General features: G+C 37.4%; 1 protein-coding gene across 1 annotated transcript in view; it reads right to left on the bottom strand.

Annotated features, from left to right (window-relative positions):
- The window catches only part of UBR1 (ubiquitin protein ligase E3 component n-recognin 1), a 156,925-nt gene that overhangs the window by 110,902 nt on the left and 21,595 nt on the right, over nt 1-24,428 (bottom strand). The window contains exons 2-4 of the mRNA XM_049899674.1: nt 15,117-15,373; nt 13,067-13,145; nt 10,672-10,782 (exon numbers count right to left, since the gene is read on the bottom strand). Coding sequence (XP_049755631.1) covers nt 10,672-10,782; nt 13,067-13,145; nt 15,117-15,373 — 447 coding nt within the window. The remainder of the gene's footprint in view (nt 1-10,671; nt 10,783-13,066; nt 13,146-15,116; nt 15,374-24,428) is intronic.

The raw sequence follows: 24,428 nt of genomic DNA, 5'->3' as shown, positions 1-24,428 counted from the left end.
GAACTCTGCAGTGAAGCCATCCAGGCCAGGACTTTTTTTGTTGGAAGTTTTTTATTACCTTTTCAATCTCTTCTTTTTTTATGGGTCTATTTAGTTGTTCTACCTCTGTGTTAGTTTAGGTACGTAGTGTGTTTCTAGGAATTCATCCACTTCTAGGTTTTCAAATTTGTTAGAGTACAGTTTTTCATAGTAATCTGATATGGTTCTTTTAATTTCAGTTGGGTCTGTTGTATCACCCATCTCATTTCTTATTTGGGTTGTTTGCTTCCTCTCCTGTTTTTCTTTTGTCAGTTTGGCCAAGGATTTATCAATCTTGTTGATTTTTTTAAAGAATGAGCTTTTGGTCTTATTAATTCTTTCAACTGTTCTTCTGTTTTCTATTTCATTTAGTTCTGCTCTAATTTTTATTATTTGTTTTCTTCTGGTGCCTGAGGGTTTCTTTTGTTGCTCTCTTTCTATTTGTTCAAGTTGTATGAATAATTCTCTAGCCATGGTATTTTCAATCACCTCATATACATGTGAAAGCTAGACAATGAATAAGGAACACCAAAGAAGAATTGATGCCTTTGAATCATGGTGTTGGTGAAGAATACTAAATACACCATGGCCTGCCAGAAGAACAAACAAATCTGTCTCTGAAAAAGTACAGCCTGAATGCTCCTTAGAAGCGAGGGTGGCAAGACCTCATCTCGTGTACTTTGGACATGTTATCAAGAGGGACCAGTTCCTGGAGAAGATGATCATGCTTGGTAAAGCAGATGGTCAGTGAAAAATAGGAAGGCTTCAATGAGATGGATTGACACAATGGGCTCAAACACAGCAAGGATTGTGAGACTGGTGCAGGAGCGGACAAGGTTTGGTTCTCTTGTACATAAGGTGAGTATGAGTCAGAACGAACTTGACGGCAACAACAAAGCCATAAGGCACCCTTTTCTCACCTCCAGATTTACCTTTACCATGAGCCTCAATGACCAAAACTACCTTTTAGATCTAAATACAAATACAAAGAAATCTAAGCTCAAGCTAGTTCAGTACTTAATTCAGTGCTCTGAGGCCATATGATTCAAGAAAACTCCCAAACAGGCTAGAATCCCTTGATGTGTCTGTGGGGGGTGGGGCAAGTGGCATTTTGTTAACTCAATAAGCCGACTTAACTTCTAAGCATTTCTTAGCTACACTTAAGTCCACAACAGTCTTCCAGAATGGCTAGTTATGGAAAGAAGATATAAAAATCAAGCCACAAAACACTCTCTAGGCATATATGCCAAAACGGTCGCATATACTCTGAAAAATACTGAGAGGAGGAAATTAAAATAATCAGGATGAAAAAAGCACTGACAGGTTCTCCAATCAAGACAAAAACAAGAGAATGTATAGATAGGGTTAAAACTGGAAACAATTTTTCAGGTAACAGGCATCTGGTGGTACTGAATGAAGTAACAGTTGCTTGATAAATATTTGTTAAATGAAGGAATAATTTGGGATCCAGACAAGTAAAGAGTACGAGGGAAGAGGCTATCTAAATATAAAGTGATGAATGATAAAGTAAATGGGGTAAAATGCTAACAATAGGTGAACAGGTAAAGGGAATATGAGCACTCTTTGTACTATTTCTGTTTGTGTAACTTTTAGTAAATCTGAAATTATTCCCAAATCAAAGGTTAAAAAACAATGTGCTAGAGCTCAGAATCTAAAGATCTGAATTTCAGGCCCAACTCTGCCGCTGGTTAGATATGCAAACCTGAGCAAGTCACTTAACCTTACTGAGGCTGTTTTCACACCTGTAAAACGGGGAGCTACTATGCCTACCTCTAAAGTAGTAATGAGGATAAGATAATGTATGTGAAAAAGCTTTGTTAAAAATCGAAAATATTATCCAAGTATGAGGTGTTATTAATATCAAAAGTACAAGAAATGGGTAAAAAATCAGGTACTGGAAGAGAATTACTACTACTACTGGCAGCTAGCATTTACTGGGTGCTTACAGCATGAATGGCGTAGCGTTTAAGTGCTACGGCTGCTAATCAAAAGGTCGGTAGTTTGAATCCGCCAGGCGCTCCTTGGAAACTCTATGGGGCAGTTCTACTCTGTCCTATAGGGTCGCTATGAGTCGAAATCAACTCGAGGGCAGTGGGTTTGGTTTTTTGTTTTGTTTTGTTTTACAACACACCAGGCATGCTCTGAGACTAGGCGCTTTACGTGTATTAACTCATGTAATCCTCATAGCCCTCTGAGGCAGATACTATTATCTCTGGTTAAAGATAGAGAAATTAAAGCATATAAAAGTTGCATAACTTTGCCAAGGTCAAAGAGCTAGTTAGTAGGGCTACGATCCAAACCCAGGCCACCTGTCTTAGAGCCCGTGACGTCACAGTCTACTGCTTCTACTCAGATGAAGGGACCATATCTTACTTCTGCAAATACAATCCTTCATTTTCTCCCACTTGTGAGTGGTCTCATAGCGCAGATATACAGAATACTGGGGGTTTCTTAATGATGGACCATTATCTTTTGTCACATATCTGTATGTTTTTCCCCAGTCTGTCACTAATTTTAAGACTTTTTCGTCTGCTAAAAAGGAGTAAATTTTTATGGAGTCAAATTCATCAATCTTTTCCTTTTTATGGCATATAAATTAAAAAAAAAAATCTTAGCAAGGTTTAATATACTGCAAAATTAATTTTTTTATTCACCCATACTTTCTTCTAATAAGTTTATATTTTCTTTCCTTTCTTAAAAAAAGCCCGAAACTTTATATCTTTGATATTTCTGGAATTTATCTGATATTAACACTGATCAAACTTTACCTTTTTTCCCAAATGGGTAGCTAGGTATTCCAGCACCACTTACTGAAAGATGCAGCCTTCCTCCACTGATCGGAAATGAAATCTTTACTACCAACTCAGGTTTACAGTCTCTTTTCTATTCCATTGACTTGCTGTCTCTTCCTATCAGAGTCCCACTGTTTTCATTACTACAGCTCCTAACTGCATTTCAAATCTGCTAAGCCTACTTACAACTCTTATTTTCACAATTTTTTCTGGAAATCCTCACAAATTATTTTTAGAACAAGCTTTAGAATTACTTTGTTTAATTAAAAAAAAAAATAGGCTGGTTGTTATTCTAATTGGGAATATACTGAATTTACAGATTAATCTTGGAAAAAATTATCTTTGTGATAATGTCTTTCAATTTTTTTTTCCACGCCCATCATATTGTTGTTGTTAGGTGCCGTCAAGTCATTTCCGACTCAAAGCGACCCTATAGGACAGAGTAGAACCTCCCCATAGGGTTTCCAAGGAGTGGCTGGTGGATTCAAACTGCTGACCTTTTGGTTAGCAGCCGAGTTCTTAACCACTATGCCACCACAGCTCCAATAATTTTAAGGTTTTCTTAACATAGACATGGCAGATTTCTTCTTAGTTTTTATCCCAGGTATTTTATATTTTTAATGCTATACTGAATGGGATCTCTTCTTCCATTACATTTTCTAACAGGTATTGCTTGTCAGAACATTCAAGAAATATGATTAATAAACTGGACAGAAAAAATACTGATTTTTAAAATATAAATTCTGTTACCAATAACCTCACTATACTACAGTTTCAAATTTTTTTTGCAGTTAATTGTCTTGAGTTTTCCAGTTATACGATCATGATCATTTATATCCTACTTTCATATATTTATGATCTTAGTTTATTCTATTTGTTGATCTGATTGGCAGTACTTCCAGAACAGTGTTAGGTAATTGTAATAATAATGGATTCTCTTATCTTGTCTCTACCTATAATGGGAATACATTAGTGTTTCATCATGAAGCATGACTGATGGCTTTTGATTTGAGGCCAATCATACTGGAAGAAATTAAGAATGCTATTAAAGAGCTACATTCCCAAAAAGACAGCCTCTTTAATAAATGGTGCTGGCATAAGTGGACATCCATCTGCAAAAACACGAAACAAGACCCGTACCTCAAACCATGCACAAAAACTAACTCAAAATGGATCAAAGACATAAATACAAAATCTAAAACGATAAGGATTATAGAAGAAAAAATAGGGACAATGCTAGGAGCCCTAATACACGGCATAAACAGTATACAAAACATTACTAACGATGTACAAACGCCAGAAGAGAAACTAGATGACTGGGAGCTCCTAAAAATAAAACACTTAGGCTCATCAAAAGACTTTACCAAAAGAGAAAAAAGACAACCTATGGACTGGGAAAAAATATTTGGCTACGACATATCTGATCAAGGTCTAATTTCTAAAATCTACAAGATACTATAAAACTTCAAGAACAAAAAGACAAATAACCCAATTAAAAAATGGGCAAAGGATATAAACAGGTACTTCACCAAAGATGACATTATTGTGGCTAACAGACACATGAGGAAGTATTCACAATCATTAGCCAATAGAGATATGCAAATCAAAACTACAGTGAGATTTCATCTCACCCCAACAAGGCTAGTATCAATCCAAAAACAAAAAATGATAAATGTTGGAGAGGTTATGAAGAGACTGGAACACTTATACACTGCTGGTGGGAATGTAAAATGAAACAACCACTCTGGAAATTGATTTGGCACTTCCTTAAAAAGCTAGAAATAGAACTACCAAAGGATCCAGCAATCCCACTCCTTGTAATATATCCTAGAGAAATAAGAGCCTTCACACAAACAAATAAATGCACAGCCATGTTCACTGCAGCACTGTTTACAATAGCAAAAAGTTGGAAGCAACCAAGGTGCCCATCAACAGATGAATGGATAAATAAATTATGGTATATTTACACAATGTTGAATCCATGAAACATTTCATAACATGGAGAAATCTGGAAGACATTATGCTGAGTGAAATCAGTCAACTGCAAAAGGACAAAGATTGTATGAGGCCACTATTATAGGAACTGGAGAAACAGTTTAAGCAGAGAAGAAAATACTCTTTGATGGTTACGAGAGGGGGGAGGGAGGGAGGGAGAGGGTATTCACTAATTAGATCGTAGATAAGTTTCATTTTAGGTGAAGGGAAAGACAATACACAATACAGGAGAGGTCAACACAAATGGAGTAAACAAAAAACAAAGAAGTTTCCTTAATAAACTGAACACTTCAAAGGCCAGCAAAGCAGGGGTGGGGGTTTGAGGACCATGGTTTCAGGGGACATCTAAGTCAATTACCATAATAAAATCTATTAAGAAAACATTCTGCATCCCACTTTGGAGAGTGGCATCTGGGGTCTTAAACATTAGCAAGTGGCCATCTAAGATGCATCAACTGGTCTCAACCCACCTGGAACAAGGAAGAATGAAGAACACCAAAGACACAAGTTAATTATGAACCTAAGAGACAAAAAGGACCACATAAACCAGAGACTACTTCAGCCTGAGACCAGAAGAGCTAGATGGTACCCGGTGCCACAACCGATGACTGTCCTGACAGAGAACTGAACAGAGAAACCCTGAGGGAGCAGTAGAGCAGTGGGATTCAGACCCCAAATTCTTGTAAAAAGACCAGACTTAATGGTCAGACTGGGACTGGAGGGACCCCAGAGGCCGCAGACCCCAGACCTTCTGTTACCCCAGGACAGGAACCATTCCCAAAGCCAACTCTTCAGACAGGGATTGGACTGGAATAGGGGATGGAAAACGATACTGGTGAAGAACAAGCTTCTTGGATCAAGTGGTCACATGAGACTATGTTGGCATCTCCTGTCTGGAGGGGATATGAGAGGGCAGAGGGGGCCAGAAGCTACCTGAATGGACACGAGGAGAGAGAGTAGGGGGAAGTACTGTGCTATCTCATCAGAGGGAGAGCAATTAGGAATGTATAGCAAGGTGTATGTAAATTTTTGTATGAGGGACTGAACTGATTTGTAAAATTTCACTTAAAGCACAATAAAAATTAATTAAAAAAAATAAATGTTGGAGAGGTTGTAGAGAGGCTGGAATACTTACACACTGCTGATAGGAATGTAAACTGGAAATTGATTTGGAACTTTCTTAAAAAGCTAGAAATAGAAGTACCATACAATCCAGCAATCCCACTCCTTGGAATATATCTAGAGAAATAAGAGCCATCACACAAATGTGATATACGCACACCCATGTTCACTGCAGCACTGTTTACAGCAGCAAAAAGATGGAAACAACATAGGTGCCAATCAACGGATGAGTGGATAAACAAATTATGGTATATTCACAATAAAGAACAGTGATGAATCTGCGAAACATCTCACAACATGGATAAATCTGGAAGGCATTATGCTGAGCAAAATTAGTCAGTTGCAAAAGGACAAATATTGTATGAGACCACTATTATAAGAACTCAAGAAAAGGTTTAAACACAGAAGAAAACATTCTTTGATGGCTACAAGGCTGGGGAGAAAAGGGGGGAATTTACTAACTAGATAGTAGACAAGAATTATCATAGGTGAAGGGAAGGATAACACACACAATACAGGGGAAGTCTGTACAACTAGACTAAACCAAAAGCTAAGAAGTTTCCTGAACACAACCAAACACTTTGGGGGACAGAGTAGCAGGGGCGAGGGTCTGGCATCTCACTTTGGTGAGTGGCACCTGCAGTCTTAGATGGCAAGTGGCCATCTAAGATACATCAATTGGTTACCAGCCACTTAGAGCAAAGGAGAATGAAGAACACCAAAGACACAAGGAAAATACTAACCCAAAAGACAAAAAAGGCCACATAAACCAGAGACTCCATCAGCCTGAGACTGGAAGAACTAGATGGTGCCAGTGACCACTCTAACAGGGAACACAACAGACAGTCCCTGACGGAACAGGAGAAAGGCGGGGTGCAGAACTCAAATTTTAGTAAGACGACTAGATTTAATGGTCTGAGACTGGAGGAACCCCGGAAGACATGGACCCCGGACTCTTGTGTTATCCCAGAACTAAAACCATTCCTGAAGCCAACTCTTGAGACAAAGATTAGACTGGAGTATAAGACACAAAATGATACTCATGAAGAGTGTGGTTCTTAGTTCAGTAGATATATGAGATTAAATGGGCAGCTCCTGTCCAGAGGCGAGATGAGAAGGCAGAAAGGGACAGGAGCTGGCTGAATGGACATGGGAAATTTGGGGTGGCAAGGAGGAGTGTGCTTTTACATTATAGAGAGAGCAACTAAGGTCACATAACTGTGTGTATAAATTTCTGTATGAGAAACTACCTTGAGTTGTAAACTTTCACTTAAAGCACAATAAAAAAAATTTTTAAAACATAAAATGATACTCGTGAAGAATGTGCTTCTTAGTTCAAGTAGATACAAGACAGTTTTTATTTCTGATCTTTTTATTGGTAAAAATTTTAAATATATATAAAAACAGAAAAACTAGTATAATAAACACACTCTTCATCTAGATTTAATAGCTTAATATTTTTCTACATGCTTCAATTTTTTTTTTTTGCTAAAGTATTTTATGGTAAAACAATCATCATGACATTTCACCCATAAATACTTTAATATGCATATCTATAAAGAAAAAGGACATTTTCCTACATAATCATAATACCAATGTTATATGCATTTGACTGTAGCCATTCTAGTGGGCATGGAGTGATATTTAACTGCGGTTTTGATTTGCATTTTCGGATGACTAATGAAGCTGAGCATCTTTTCATGTGTTTACTGGCCACTGGTATATCTTCTTTGGAACAATGTCTGTTCAAGTTCTTTGCTCATTTTTTTTCTAGATTTGGTTATTTGTCTTTTTATTACTGAGTTGTATGAGTTCTTTATATAGCCTTAATACAAGCCCCTTATCAGATATACAGTTTGTAAATATTTTCTCCCAATTTGTAGGCGACCTTGTCATTTTCTTGATAGTGTCCCTTGAAGGAGAAAAGTTTTTAATTTTGATAAAGTCCAATTTATCTGTTTTTTTTTTGTTTGTTTGTTATATATGCTTTTGGTATCATATCAAAGAATCCATTGCCAAATCCAAGGCCATGATTTATTTGTATATGTTCTTAGAGTTTTATAGTTTTAGCTCATACATGTAGGTCTTGGATCCATTCTGAATTAATTTTTATGTACAGTATAAAGCAGGAGTCCAACTTAATTCTTTGGCATGTGGCTAACCATTTTGTCGCAAATGCTTAAGAGCTCGGCTGCTAACTGAAAGGTTGGCAGTTCAAACCCATCCAACGGTTCCACAGCAGAAAGACCTGGCAATCTGTTTCCATAAACATTACAGCCAGAAAACTCTAGGGGCTGTTCTACTCTGCTATATGGGGTCGCTATGAATCGGAATTGATGGCACCTAATAACAACAATCCAACTGTCCCAGTGAAATTTGTTGAAAAGACTATTCTTTCCCCACACAGGGAATCAATTCTATTTCATCAGCCTATGCATTTCCTTTCACCAGTACCACAGCGTCTTGATTACTGTTGCTTTGTGTTAAGTTTTGAAATAAGGACGTGTGATTTGAAATAAGGACATGTGAGTCCGCCAACTTTGTTCTTTTTCAAGATTGTTTTGGCTATCCTCAGTCCTTTGCAATTCCATAAGAATTTTAGAATGAGCTTGGACATCTGATATGGATTGCATTCAATCTTTTGATCGATTTTGGGGAATAACACCAATCTTGCTACTATTAGAGCTTATGATCGAGGAACATGGATGCTTTTTCCATTTATTTAGATCTTTTTAAAATTTCTTTCAACAGTGTTTTGTAGTTTTCAGAGTGTAAGTTTTGTACTTTTTTTGTTAAATTCATTCTTAAATGTCTTATTCTTTTTAATGCTACTGTAAATGGAATTGCTTTCTTAATTTCATTTCAGATTATAAATTGCAAGTATATAGAAATACAATTGATTTTTGTATCCTGCAATCTTACTGAACTCATTTATTAGTTCTAACAATTATTTAGTGGATTCCTTAGGATTTTCTATAGATGTAAGATCATGTCACCCATGAATAGAGCTACTTTTACTTCTCCTTTCCAATCTGCATGTCTTTTCTTTTTTTTGACTAATGGCCCTGGCTAGAATCTCCAGTATAAAACTCAATAGTTAAGTGGTGAGTCAGGCATCCTTGTCTTGTTCCTGATCTTAGGATTAGATGATCTATCTAGTCCTTCACCATTTAGTATGATGTTAGCTACGGGTTTTTCTTAGATATCCTTTATCAAGTTGAAGAAGTTTCCTTCTAATCCTAGTTTGTTGAGTGTTTTATCATGAAAGGATACTGAATTTTGTCAAATGTTTTTCTGTGTCTACTGAGATGACTTTTTTTTTTTTAATTTTACTGATATGGTATACTATCTTAATTGATTTTCAAATATTAAACTATGTACTTCATTTTAGATCATATCAAGAAACTCATTACTTCATTGTTCCACTATTAGTATTGATGCTAAAAGCTGATTACTTGGTTCAGGTGATGACAGTACGTGTCCTTTACTGTAAAGTTTCCTTTTTTTCCTTTTGTTAGAAAGAAATCTATCAGATGACAATTTAAAACTATATGGATATTGTTCCTCAACAACTTAGCTCTTAACAGTTTAAGCATCTGTTAATGATCCTTTTGTCCAGATTTTCTACCCCTTCCTGCCTTCTCATCTTTGTTTTTGTGCCAGTGTTATCCTTTTGATCTCACATAATTGATTGCTCTAAGGAACATATTCCTTTCAGGTGCTATTATTTATTTTATGGGCCTGTCTACTATTTGGCTGAAAGGTGATCTCCGGGAATGGCTTCAGTTCCAGGTCAGAAAAGGTATCTTAGGTTTGATTGTCTTTTTAGATGAGGTTCTATGATTACTTCCCCATTCTCCTTTCTAACTATATCTGAGTTTGCTCACATTTTTTCTTCATTAGGATGTACAATGGTTACTGATTTGGTGACTTTTTTTAAGGAAAGCAGTTCTTAAATTTATGTGTTAAATTCTACTGTTTTCTAATTGTTTCTATTCTGCTTCTGTCTTTATTAATTACTTCCTTTTACTCTTTTGGGCTTATATATTGTTTACTCTAGATTGTCATGTCGACTGGTTAACAAAGAGTATCTGAATTCATCTTTTCATTGTGAATTCATTCCCTCTTTAGAGAAACGGAAAATAGCAATGATCAAATCTTTAACTTCTCTAGAATAGAATAAAACTCCTTACATTTAAATATAAAAAAAATCAGGATTCTCAGTGGAATTTAGTTTAACCCATGCATATAACATTTCTTTTTACATAATTTCAGTAATCTTAACTTTTTTTTTAACACAGAAAATTAAATACGTATGTATGTACACACATATATATATATAAAAATGGAACCCTGGTGGTTCAGTGGTTAAGCACTCAGCTGCTAACAGAAAGGTCAGCAGTTCAAACCCCGCTGCTGCTCCGCAGGAGACAGATGTGGCAATCTGCTTCCATAAAAGATTGTAGCCTTGGTAACCTTGTGAGGCAGTTCTACTCTGTCCTACAGAGTCACTATGAGTTGGAATCAACTCAACAGCAATGGGTTTGGTTTGTATACACCTAGACATAGATATATAGACACGTATCATATTTTTTATGCAAATAAACATGTAAAAATTGGCACAGCAGCACTTATGAAAATACCTCATGGGGGAAGGGCGCAGTTGGCAAATAAATGTAGAAGGTGCGTGTTATTTGCATAAAAATACAGTACGTATTCTTACCTCTTTTGTAGTGTCTGCTCTTCCAGGTTCATGATTTACACAAAAAGGGCCAGTTTTCCATGCCTCTGTGTCTCCACAGTCACAAAACCCTCCTCCAGTAGAAGTATGCATCTGAAAAACAAAAATTATGGGAATGACAGATAAATATATCGTTACCAATTGGTAAGTGAAGATGGAGGTATGCACAGGAAACAGAGAAAAAGAAGATTCTGGGTGGGCTTTGTTTTCTTCTCCAGATTTATTCTACTGGCTTTGGAATGTGTTCAATAAAAGAGTAATATATCACTTTCAAGGTTTCAAGTGGGCCTGGTTTTTGGTATCAGCTTTCAATATACAAGAAGGCCCTAGTTAGGTGAACTCAGACACTACTTTGGTTCCCTTTCTTCAAGCTGTGGTATTATTCTGATTTTAACATCTCAGAATTTAATCTACTCATAAAATCAAAAACCTTGGCCCTATCAGCAAGAGCAATGATGAATTAAATAGAAAAGGACTTTGGTCCTATTATCCAGGAAGATGGCAAAGTAGCAATATAAAGGTATTCTATACTCGGTCTTCCAAAATAAGCAGAAAAACTCAGACAATATTAAGAACAATCAACAAAATGGAATATGTGGTTAATTGTTTCCATTAACAAGTGATTCCTTTGCCATGAGACCAGAAGAACTAGATGGTGCCTGGCTACCATCACTGAACATGTTGATCAAAGACTGTATAGAAGAATCCTGATCAAAAGGAGGAAAATGTAGAACAAAATTTCAAGTTTTCATGGACTCCACACTTTCTGGAGCCATGGAGGCTGGATGAATCCCTGAAACTATTGCTTTGAAATAATCTTTAAATTTTAAACCAAAAATATCCTCTGAAGTCTTCTTAAAAAGAAACAATAGTTCAGCTTCACTAGTAAAGAATACCTGCCTTGAGCATTGTGCTTTTTAAGATCTATCTGTACGGGATCAAACTGACAACAGCAATTTCAAAGAGGAACTCAGAAAAGGAAGGTGGGGATGGTTGTACAACGTGAAGAATATAATTAATGTCACTGAACTGAACACATAGGAATTGTTGAATTGGTGTATGTTCTGTTGTGTATATTTCCAACAACAACAAAAATAATTCATTAAAAAAGAAAGAACAATCAACAAAATAAACTTCAATAGCAATGGAAAAAGTTTCTTAAAAATATGGGTTCAGTTGAAAAGCTTCTGTTAAAGGTTAAAAGGGTTAAAAGGTTTCTGCAGATTCTCAGGCACATAAGCAGCACTTTCAACTCTACAGAAGACATAGTCTCTGTAACTTCAGTATGTCATTTACATTTACACAGGATTTTAGGCATGTTTTATGTACAGAGATGCATCAGTGATTATGTATCAGTCGAGAGTACAGAGCCAGCACCATTAGTTGAGAATAATACTTGAGCACTATTATTTCAACTCAAAATGACAAAGTCATCTAATAATGTAACAGTACAGGAAAAGGTCCTTAACCTCATCAGTAATCAGGAAAATATAAATTAAGACCACAATGAGATACTATTATACACCTACCAGGTCGGCTAAAATTACAAAAATTAAAAATACCAAATCTTCTAAGGATGTGGGGCAATGGGAATTCTCATATACTATTGGAGAGCCTATAAACTGGTATAACCACTTGAGAAACAGTCTGACATTATCAAGTATGATTAAAGATCCACATACCCTAGAACTAAGCAATTCTATTCTGATATATAACCTATGGAAACTCCTGAATGCTATACTAAAATACACAAACAGGACTGTTCACAATAGCCCCAAGTGAGAAACAATCCACATATCCATTAACAGTACAATAAAGACAATATGGCTTATTGAATACTATAAGGCCAACGGACAAACTACAGCTACATACATGATGCTGAGTGAAAGAAGCTACTCAACAACAACAAAAAATACACAGTATGATTCCATTTATATAAATTTCGTATTGGCTAAAACTATTCAATACGATTTAGGGAAACCATTATCACAAAACATACAACAGAGGTTACCTCAAGGTGGGAGAGAGGGATTGTGATCCAGAAGGGACAGAGGGGCAGCCTCTGAGGGGATTGCAATATCTTATTTCTTGACCCAAGTAGTGGTAACACAGGTGTTCGCTTAATAATTATTTTTGAAGTGTTCATATGTTTTTATTATCTTTTGTATCAAAATGATATATCTCACGATAAAGGAAAAAATGTAAGGTGCTGCCTCTTGAAGTAGCAGAAGTCCTATCACTGGATATGTTTAGCCAGAGGCTAAAGGTTCCCATATCAGAGCTGTTAGGGCAGGAATTCAGATATGGGTGAGGAATTTAGACTAGGTAATCACCAGATTCCTGCTAATCCAGAGATTTTATGGCTCTATTTTCATACCTTGTAACGATGGTTTTTATGAACACTATTCTGGAAGCAGTCCATACAGAGTACACATGTTGGATCAATGGCACAGTCCCTGAAAAAGATTGAAAATTAGATTCCCAAATTTAGATGACTCCCACTGATGCTTAAGGTATGACTATAATATAATGTGAATGATTTTCCCGGATGGTGCACAAGCTGAATATAAAAATATTTTTAAAAACCTAATTCCAAAGATGTTCTGAACAAAGACCACACTGCACCATTTTAGCCTCCAACTGACACATTTGAACGCCTGCGTCTGAACGTTTAGTTTTCTTTCACCATCCTTATCGAGGCTTTACCTGGTTTCAAACTGTTGAATTATCATTCAGAATTAGTTTTGTGGAAAATGATCAGCTTTTTAAAAATCTACCATCATCTCACTCTATTGTATTTATAAAAATATTTTACAAACGCTGATTGTTCATTGGTAAATAAGACTTAAATAAAGGCAAAATTCACTGGAATATACGCACCATAAGTGCAGGGATTCTATTTATTTTGTACACTGATATGCCCCAAGCTCATCGAACAGCACTGGCACACAGTAGGTACTCAGTGTTTGTGGAATGAATGAAAAAAATTCAATTCCTCTAATATTTAACATTTTCAGGGAAAACATTAGGAACAATACAAATTAGTGCAAAATGCAGGACTAATTTTTTAAATAGCTACTTGGAAGAGTTCATTTTTTAAAAAAGATTTTTTTAAGGCAGTAATTCTAGAGATGAATTCGGAAGTTCTAAAAATGAATTTTAAAAGGTTAATAGCAAATAAAGGTTGCCTAATAATATTCTGTAAAAATGTATTATCAACATGATCTATTTACAGCAGAATGTCTCAACTTCAGGTGTACTGACTTTTTGGACTGGATGGTTATTTGTGGGGTGAGGAGGAGAGCGGACTGTCCTGTGCATTGTAGGCTGTTTAGCACCATCCCTGGCCTCTACCCACTAGATATCAATACAACTCCCAGTCATGACAATAAAAAACATTTCCATGACATTTTTAGAGATATGAAGTCTACAAATGTCTGCTATACTTTAGTTGAAACCGATTGGGCTTCGACTAAAAATATCTAAGAAGATAAATGAACTTAGCTATGTTATAAAGCAAAATAGTACATAAAATGCAAATGTTACCCATACATAAACCAGTCGAACCTAGAATTATAGTTAATTACAGTGTATTAAGGACAATCCTCTGTATTTATAAAGTCTAAAAATTCACACTCCTAAGATAAACTACCTCCGATAAAGAAGGAAAACTGAAACTGGTGCCAAAATCCAAAAGTAAAAAATTTCAAGCAAGTGTAAGGAGTAAACAGGTTCTGTGTGCTACCATGATGTTTAAGACCACTGCTCTCACGAAGGAAAAAAAAAATCCTAAAGCTGCTTCCAGTTTCCCTCCACCGGCCTCCTCTAATTCTACTAAATTCCAATCGCTCCAACAAGTCCACAGTCCCTACCCGCAATTCTGAAATCCAAAAACTCCTGAAAACAGATAAGGTTTTTTTCTGTAGGTTTGGCACCAAATCTTAACTCAGGGACAAAAAATGACCTGAACTGACATGAGACTATAGATTTTATACCACTTGCTGTGAATATTCATAGATTTCTTGCAGAAATGCTGTGTTTGATTATAGGGTCCTGCCCTAACTCTGCCAGGGAAATTACATACTATCCACTATAAGCACTGTATTACCTTTCTAAAATCTGAAAAACTCAGAATTCTGAAACACACCTGGACGAAAGGGTTTCTACATTTTAAGAAAGGGAAAAATATATCACAAATACTTTTGGAGAACAAGAAAAACAGAACTGTTCAAGTCGAAGTCATATATTCAAAAACAAGTCTTTTTCATTTTTATTTTTAGTAAAAACAGACATATAAGTGCCTAACAAAAGGAAATTAATTAAGTAGGATTAAATACAAGTAGTAGTAAACCAAGAAATGTACATCATGAGATAGGTACAAACTACCGTGACTGTTAATTATCATCAATCCTGTAAATTTCTCTTACCTACAAGAATATGTTGTCTCTCCGCTTTTGAAAACCTTTCCACAGAGTTGAAACGCTCCACTATGCTTCAATTTCTCTAAGCAAATATCTGGATCTTCTCCAAACAAGTACCACTCCAGTGGAGTGAATATTGACATCTGCACACTCTCTTCCTGCTTTTCCAAATCAGGGTCCATTTCCGCAAAATAAATTTCTGGCACTAACTGTGCCAAATGATGCAAGAAAGCGGTATAAAAATCAACTTGCTGATCCCACCACTGTACAAAAAGAAGACAAAAATTAGGCTTTGTTACAAGTTTCTTCTTAAAGGTCTGGCGCACAAGTAATGGTACAACTATATAATTTTGGAGAAAGTTATTTACAATATATTTTTTTTTATTCTACACCAATACAAAAGTGTTAAGAGTCATAAAAAATTACTCTTAGAAATAGGTGGTTGCCCACCTACCACAGGTATCTGGAAAGAAGAAGAGCAGCTGTAGCAGATGAGAATAACTCCTCCCTCCGGACTGCCCACTCCTGCCATGTGATGGTGATTCTATCATGGTTCAGAGGCTGTACAGACAAAGCATTCTCCACGTCTCATTTTAACTCTTTCAGACAGCCAGAGTTTAATAACACCAAAAAAATCCCACTGCCACAGAGTTTAACAACACCCAAAAAAACCCACTGCCATAGTTTAATAACACCAAAAAACACATTGCCATAGAGTTTAATAACACCAAAAAACACACTGCCATAGAGTTTAATAACACCCAAAAAAACCCACTGCCACAGAGTTTAATAACACCCAAAAAACCCACTGCCACAGAGTTTAATAACACCCCAAAAACCCACTGCCATAGTTTAATAACACCAAAAAACCCCACTGCCATAAAGTTTAATAACACCAAAAAACCCACTGCCATTAAGTTTAATAACACCAAAAAACCCCACTGCCATAGAGTTTAATAACACCCAAAAACCCCACTGCCATAGAATTTAATAACACCCAAAAAACCCACTGACATAGAGTTTAATAACACCCAAAAACCCCACTGCCATAGAGTTTAATTTAACACCCAAAAAACCCACTGCCATAGTTTAATAACACTAAAAAACCCCAATGCCACAGAGTTTAATAACACCCAAAAAACCCACTGCCATAGGGTTTAATAACACCAAAAGCCCCAACTGCCATAGAGTTTAATAACACCAAAAACCCACTGCCATAGAGTTTAATAACACCAAAAGCCCCACTGCCATAGAGTTTAATAACACTCAAAAAACCCACTGCCATAGAGTTGAACAACACCAAAAAACCCCACTGCCACAGAGTTTAATAACACCAAAAAAACCCACTGCCATAGACTTTAATAACACCATAAAACCCACTGCCATAGTTTAATAATACCAAAAAACACACTGCCATAGAGTTTAATAACACCAAAAAACACACTGCCATAGAGTTTAATAACACCCAAAAAAAACCACTGCCATAGAGTTTAATAACACCCAAAAAACCCACTGCCAGAGTTTAATAACACCCAAAAACCCCACTGCCATAGAGTATAATAACACCAAAAAACCCACTGCCATAGGGTTTAATAACACCAAAAAACCCCACTGCCATGGAGTTTAATAACACCCAAAAACCCCACTGCCATAGAATTTAATAACACCCAAAAAAACCCACTGACATAGAGTTTAATAACACCCAAAAACCCCACTGCCATAGAGTTTAATTTAACACCCAAAAAACCCACTGCCATAGTTTAATAACACTAAAATACCCCAATGCCACAGAGTTTAATAACACCCAAAAAACCCACTGCCATAGAGTTTAATAACACCAAAAAGCCCCACTGCCACAGAGTTTATTGCCAGATCAAAATCAAGTCAGTCGAAGAGTTTTTAGAATACAAAAAGCACTAACCATAAGAGAAAAGAGTAGTTGTGGGGCCAAGATGGCTGCCTAGGTAGACGCTACCTCGGATCCCTCTTGCAAAAAAGACTCAGAAAAACAAGTGAATCGATCACATACATGACAATCTACGAACCCTGACCAACAAACACAGATTTAAAGAGTTGACCTGAGTGACAGAGACCGTGAACGAACAACTACGGGGAAGCAGCAACTGTTTTCGGAGCCTGAAGCCAGCGTCCCATTCAGGTATCCTTGGCGCCAGGCTTCGGACTGGGCGCAGGGGAGCTGAGCACAACATCCTGTGATGGCACAAACACGGGGCGCAGCCCTACTCCCCAGAACTGACCTCGGGAGGGGGGCCAGTGGGTCAGCGTGGGCGGCGCAGCAACGCGGCTGGCACGAGGAGAAGTCCCCAGGAGGCAGCAACTGGTTTTGGAGCCGGGAGTGCAACATCCCAATCAGGTATCCTTGGCGCCGGGCTTTGAACTGGGAGCAGGCAAGCTGAGCACCACATCCTGTGACGGTGCAAACACGGGGCGCAGCCCCAGCCCCCTGAACTGACCTGGGGGGGCCCAGCCGGTCATCACGGGTGGCGCGGCGACACAGCTGGCTGGAGGAGAAGTCACCAGAAGGCAGCAAATGTTTTTGGAGCCGGGAGTGCAGCGTCCCAGCCGGGGAACCTTGACACTGGGCTTTGGACTGGCAACAGAGGAACTGACCGCGACTTCTGAGACAGCTCAAGCACGGGACGCGGGCCTGACCCTCAGGGGGCAATCTCTACCCAGCCAGGGCACACAGGCAACGCGCCCCTCGGCAATCTCAGATAAAACAGTCATCCCAAGCAAGATAAGTAACTTTGTCTATATTCCAGCGTGCTACTCTCTCCTGTTTTTCTGAACCCCCCTACCCCTCCCCAGGCGGCTTCATTAACATTGGAATTTACTGAGCCAGAGGGAGAACTGCTCCCTGCTTTTTCTTTTCTTCTTCTTTTTTTTTTTTTTGGTCTTTTCCTAACCCATTCTTCTGGCCTGAGAGAAGGAACCACAAAAAACCCAGGGACCAAAAATCCTTCCCTAATTGGACTAAAGACACAGAGCCAGCTCCAGCCAAGCATATGTGATCCACGGTCTCAGGCTTTCATCCCTACAGGGAACAAGGTGGCTATTATAATGCAAAGGCATTTCTGATAGGGATCTGACTGCATTTTTTTTTTAGCAGATTTACTGGAAAGACAAGTTTCCCAGGTCTGATATCTCTGCATATTCAACAGAGCCCTCACTGACCCACAACAGGGAACTGAGGGCTGAAGCTCCCCCCAGACCACCTAGCCTCCTGCCTTAGGGGTCTAAGGAGGGTGACACCTACCAATCTGTAGAGGTACTTGCATTGGGGGCCTAAGGTACAGCTGCAGAGCCCACCCACCAAGGTGCTTCAGGAATAGAGACACACCTACCTCACTGACACTTGGGGGAAGCCTGTCAGCATCCTGCCCCCCTTGGAGTGTGAACCCCAGCTGCTACTAGAATCTGGTGCACACAACTATCACCACTACTTCTCAAGGTGGATAGGTGACAGGGTGCATCACACACTTGATGACCCAAAATCAGATTCTACTCAACAATAGTGAATGGACTCAGGCATATACATCTGGTAACAGCCCAAACCAGCTGGTAATACGTCATAAGTAAGTCAAGGGCTACAACAAACAAGACAGCACAATCTAGTAGCCCATCCACGTATATTGAAAGAAAACAAAACAAGATAAGACTCAGTGAGCAAATATAGAATAAAGCACTACAATATCTTAGTGATGGCTCGGAGATAGTAGTCGATATCAAACCACATAAAGAAGCAGACCATGACTGCTTCTACAACCCCCCAAACAAAAGATTCAAAATCTCTCCTAAATGAAGATACAATCCTGGAATTATCAGATACAGAATATAAAAAACTAATTTACAGAATGCTTCAAGACATCAGGGATGACCTCAGAAATGAAATAAGGCAATCTGCAGAAAAAGCCAAGGAACACACTGATAAAACAGTTGAAGAACTCAAAAAGATTATTCAAGAACACAGTGGAAAAATTAATAAGTTGCAAGAATCCATAGAGAGACAGCATGCAGAAATCTGAAAGATTAAGAATAAAATTACAGAATTAGACAACGCAATAGGAAGTCAGAGGAAAAGACTCGAGCAATTAGAATGCAGACTGGGACATCTGGAGGACCAGGGAATTAACACCAACATAGCTGAAAAAAAATCAGATAAAAGAATTAAAAAAAATGAAGAAACCCTAAGAATCATGTGGGGCTCTATCAAGAAGGATAACTTGCGTGTGATTGGAGTCCCAGAACAGGGAGGGAGGACAGAAAACACAGAGAGAATAGTTGAAGATCTGCTGACAGAAAACTTCCCTGACATCATGAAAGACGAAAGGACATCTATCCAAGATGCTCATCGAACCCCATTTAAGATTGATCCAAAAAGAAAAACACCAAGACATATTATCATCAAACTTGCCAAAACCAAAGACAAAGAGAAAATTTTAAAAGCACCTAGGGATAAAAGAAAGGTATCCTACAACGGAGAATCGATAAGAGTAAGTTCAGACTACTCAGAAGAAACCATGCAGCCAAGAAGGCAATGGGATGACATATACAGAGCACTGAAGGAGAAAAACTGCCAGCCAAGGATCATATATCCAGCAAAACTCTCTCTGAAATATGAAGGCGAAATTAAGATATTTACAGATAAACACAAGCTTAGAGAATTTGCAAAAAACAAACCAAGCTACAAGAAATATTAAAGGAAATTGTTTGGTCAGAAAACCAATAATATCAGATACCAGCACAACACAAGGTCACAGAACAGAACATCCTGATATCAACTCAAATAGGGAAATCACAAAAATAAATTAAGATTAATTAGAAAAAAAAAATGCTCAAAACAGGGAATCATTGAAGTCAATATGTAAAAGATCACAATAATCAAAAAGAGGGGCTAAATACAAGTGGCATAGAACTGCCATATGGAGAGGGATACAAGGCAATATAGGACAATACAAGTTAGGTTTTTACTTAGAAAAATAGGGGTAAATATTAAGGTAACCACAAAGAGGTATAACAACTCCATAACTCAAAATAAAAACCAAGAAACACATAACGACTCAGCAAACATAAAGTCAAATACTATGAAAATGAGAAACACACAATTTACAAAGAAAAACGTCTCAGCACAAAAAAATGGAAAAATGAAATTGTCAACAACACACATAAAAAGGCATCAAAATGACAACACTAAACACATACTTATCTATAATTACGCTGAATGTAAATGGACTAAATGCACCAATAAAGAGACAGAGAGTCTCAGACTGGATAAAGAAACACGATCCGTCTATATGCTGCCTACAAGAGACACACCTTAGACTTAGAGACACAAACAAACTAAAACTCAAAGGATGGAAAAAAATATATCAAGCAAACAATAAGCAAAAAAGAGCAGGAGTAGCAATATTAATTTCTCACAAAATAGACTTTAAACTTAAATCCACCACAAAGGATAAAGAAGGACACTACATAATGATAAAAGGGACAATGGACCTGGAAGATATAACCATATTAAATATTTATGCACCCAGTGACAGGGCTCCAAGATACATAAATCAAATTTTAACAGAACTGAAAAGTGAGATAGACACCTCCACAATTATAGTAGGAGACTTCAACATACCACTTTTGGAGAAGGACAGGACATCCAGTAAGAAGCTCAATAGAGACACGGAAGACCTAATTACAACAATCAACCAACTTGACCTCATTGACTTATACAGAACTCTCCACCCAACTGCTGCAAAGTATACTTTTTCTTCTAGCACACATGGAACTTTCTCTAGAATAGACCACATATTAGGTCATAAAACAAACCTTTGCAGAATCCAAAACATCAAAATATTACAAGGCATCTTCTCAGACCACAAGGCCATGAAAGTGGAAATCAATAACAGAAAAATTAGGGAAAAGAAATCAAATACGTGGAAACTGAACAATACCCTCCTGAAAAAAGACTGGGTTATAGAAGACATCAAGGAGGGAATAAGGAAATTCATAGGATGCAACGAGAATGAAAATACTTCCTATCAAAACCTCTGGGACACAGCAAAAGCAGTGCTCAGAGGTCAATTTATATCAATAAATGCACACACACAAAAAGAAGAAAGAGCCACAGAGAACTGTCCCTACAACTTGAACAAATAGAAAGTGAGAAACAAAAGAATCCATCAGGCACCAGAAGAAAACAAATAATAAAAATTAGAACTGAACTAAATGAATTAGAGAACGGAAAAACAATTGAAAGAATTAACAAAGCCAAAAGCTGGTTCTTCAAAAAAATTAACAAAATTGATAAACCACTGGCCAGACTGATTAAGAAATACAGGAAAGGAAACAAATAACCCGAATAAGAAACGAGATGGGCCACATCACAACAGACCCAACTGAAATTAAAAGAATCATATCAGATTATTACGAAAAATTGTACTCTAACAAATTTGCAAACCTAGAATAAATGGATGAATTCCTGGAAAAACACTACCTACCTAAACTAACACAATCAGAAGTAGAACAACTAAATAGACCCATAACAAAAAAAGAGATTGAAACGGTAATCAAAAAATTCCCAACAAAAAAAAGCCCTGGCCCGGATGGCTTTACTGTAGAGTTCTACCAAACTTTCAGAGAAGAGTTAACACCACTACTACTAAAGGTATTTCAAAGCATAGAAAATGACGGAATACTACCTAACTCATTCTATGAAGCCACCATTTCCTGATACCAAAACCAGGTAAAGACAGCACAACAAAAGAAAATTACAAATCTATATCCATCATGAACATAGATGCAAAAATCCTCAACAAAATTCTAGCCAATAGAATTCAACAACATATCAAAAATTAATCCACCATGACCAAGTGGGATTTATACCAGGTATGCAAGGCTGGTTTAATATTAGAAAAACCATAAATGAAATCCACCATATAAATAAAACGAAAGACAAAAACCACATGATCTTGTCAATTGATGCAGAAAAGGCATTTGACAAAGTCCAACACCCATTCATGATAAAAACACTCACCAAAATAGGAATTGAAGGAAAATTCCTCAACATAATAAAGGGCATCTATACAAAGCCAACAGCCAACATCACTTTAAATGGAGAGAACCTGAAAGCATTTCCCTTAAGAACGGGAACCAGACAAGGATGCCCTTTATCAACACTCTTATTCAACATTGTGCTAGAGGTCCTAGCCAGAGCAATTAGGCTAGACAAAGAAATAAAGGGCATCCGGATTGGCAAGGAGGAAGTAAAATTATCTCTATTTGCAGATGACATGATCTTATACACAGAAAACCCTAAGGAATCCTCCAGAAAACTACTGAAACTAATAGAAGAGTTTGGCAGAGTCTCAGGTTATAAGATAAACATACAAAAATCACTAGGATTCCTCTACATCAATAAAAAGAACATCGAAGAGGAAATCACCAAATCAATACCATTCACAGTAGCCCCCAAGAAGATAAAATACTTAGGAATAAATCTTACCAAAGATGTAAAAGACCCATACAAAGAGAACTACAAAGTACTACTACAAGAAAATAAAAAGGACCTACTTAAGCGGAAAAACATACCTTGCTCATGGATACGAAGACTTAACATAGTAAAAATGTCTATTCTACCAAAAGCCATCTATACATACAATGCACTTCCAATCCAAATTCCAATGCCATTTTTTAATGGGATAGAGAAACAAATCACCAACTTCATATGCAAGGGAAAGAAGCCTCGGATAAGTAAAGCATTACTGAAAAAGAAGAAAGTGAGAGGCCTCACTCTACCTGATTTTAGAACCTATTATACAGCCACAGTAGTCAAAACAGCTGGTACTGGTACAACAACAGGCACATAGACCAATGGAACACAATTGAGAACCCAGATATAAATCCATCCACATATGAGCAACTGATATTTGACAAAGGCCCAGTGTCAGCTAATTGGGGAAAAGATAGTCTTTTTAACAAATGGTGCTGGCATAACTGGATATCCATTTCAAAAAAAATGAAACAGGACCCATACCTCACACCATGCACAAAAACTAACTCCAAGTAGATCAAAGACCTAAACATAAAGACTAAAATGATAAAGATCATGGAAGAAAAAATAGGGACAACCTCAGGAGCCCTAATACAAGGCATAAACAGAATACAAAACATTACCAAAAATGACGAAGAGAAAGCAGATAACTGGGAGCTCCTAAAAATCAAACACCTATGCTCATCTAAAGACTTCACCAAAAGAGTAAAAAGACCACCTACAGATTGGGAAAGAATTTTCACCTATGACATCTCTGACCAGCGCCTGATCTCTAAAATCTATATGATTCTGTCAAAACTCAACCACAAAAAGACAAACAACCCAGTCAAGAAGTGGGCAAAGGATATGAACACACACTTCACTAAAGAAGATATTCAGGCAGCTAACAGACACATGAGAAAAGGCTCTCGATCATTAGCCATTAGAGAAATGCAAAATAAAACTACGATGAGATTCCATCTCACTCCAACAAGGCTGGCGTTAATCCAAAAAACACAAAATAATAAATGTTGGAGAGGCTGCGGAGAGATTGGAACTCTTATACACTGCTGGTGGGAATGTAAAATGGTACAACCACTTTGGAAATCTATCTGGCGTTATCTTGAACAGTTAGAAATAGAACTACCATACAACCCAGAAATCCCACTCCTCGGAATATACCCTAGAGAAATAAGGGCCTTCACACGAACAGATATATGCACACCCATGTTTATTGCAGCTCTGTTTACAATAGCAAAAAGCTGGAAGCAACCAAGGTGTCCATCAATGGATGAATGGGTAAATAAATTGTGGTATATTCACACAATGGAATACTACGCATCGATAAAGAACAGTGACGAATCTGTGAAACATTTCATAACATGGAGGAACCTGGAAGGCATTATCCTAAGTGAAATTAGTCAGAGGCAAAAGGACAAATATTGTATAAGACCACTGTTATAAGATCTTGAGAAATAGTATAAACTGAGAAGAACACATACTTTTGTGGTTACCAGGGGGGAGGGAGGGAGGGTGGGAAAGGGTTTTTTACTGATTAGTTAGTAGATAAGAACTGCTTTAGGTGAAGGGAAGGACAATACTCAATACTTGGAAGGTCAGCTCAACTGGACTGGACCAAAAGCAGAGAAGTTTCCGGGATAAACTGAATGCTTCAAAGGTCAGCGGAGCAAGGGTGGGGGTTTAGGGACCATGGCTTAAGGGGACTTCTAAGTCAATTGGCAAAATAATTCTATTATGAAAACATTCTGCATCCC

Source organism: Elephas maximus, chromosome 10, assembly GCF_024166365.1.
Source record: "Elephas maximus indicus isolate mEleMax1 chromosome 10, mEleMax1 primary haplotype, whole genome shotgun sequence".
Classification (NCBI taxonomy): domain Eukaryota; kingdom Metazoa; phylum Chordata; class Mammalia; order Proboscidea; family Elephantidae; genus Elephas; species Elephas maximus.
Note: the sequence above shows the minus strand (reverse complement) of the source record. Positions and strands in the feature narration are given on the sequence as shown.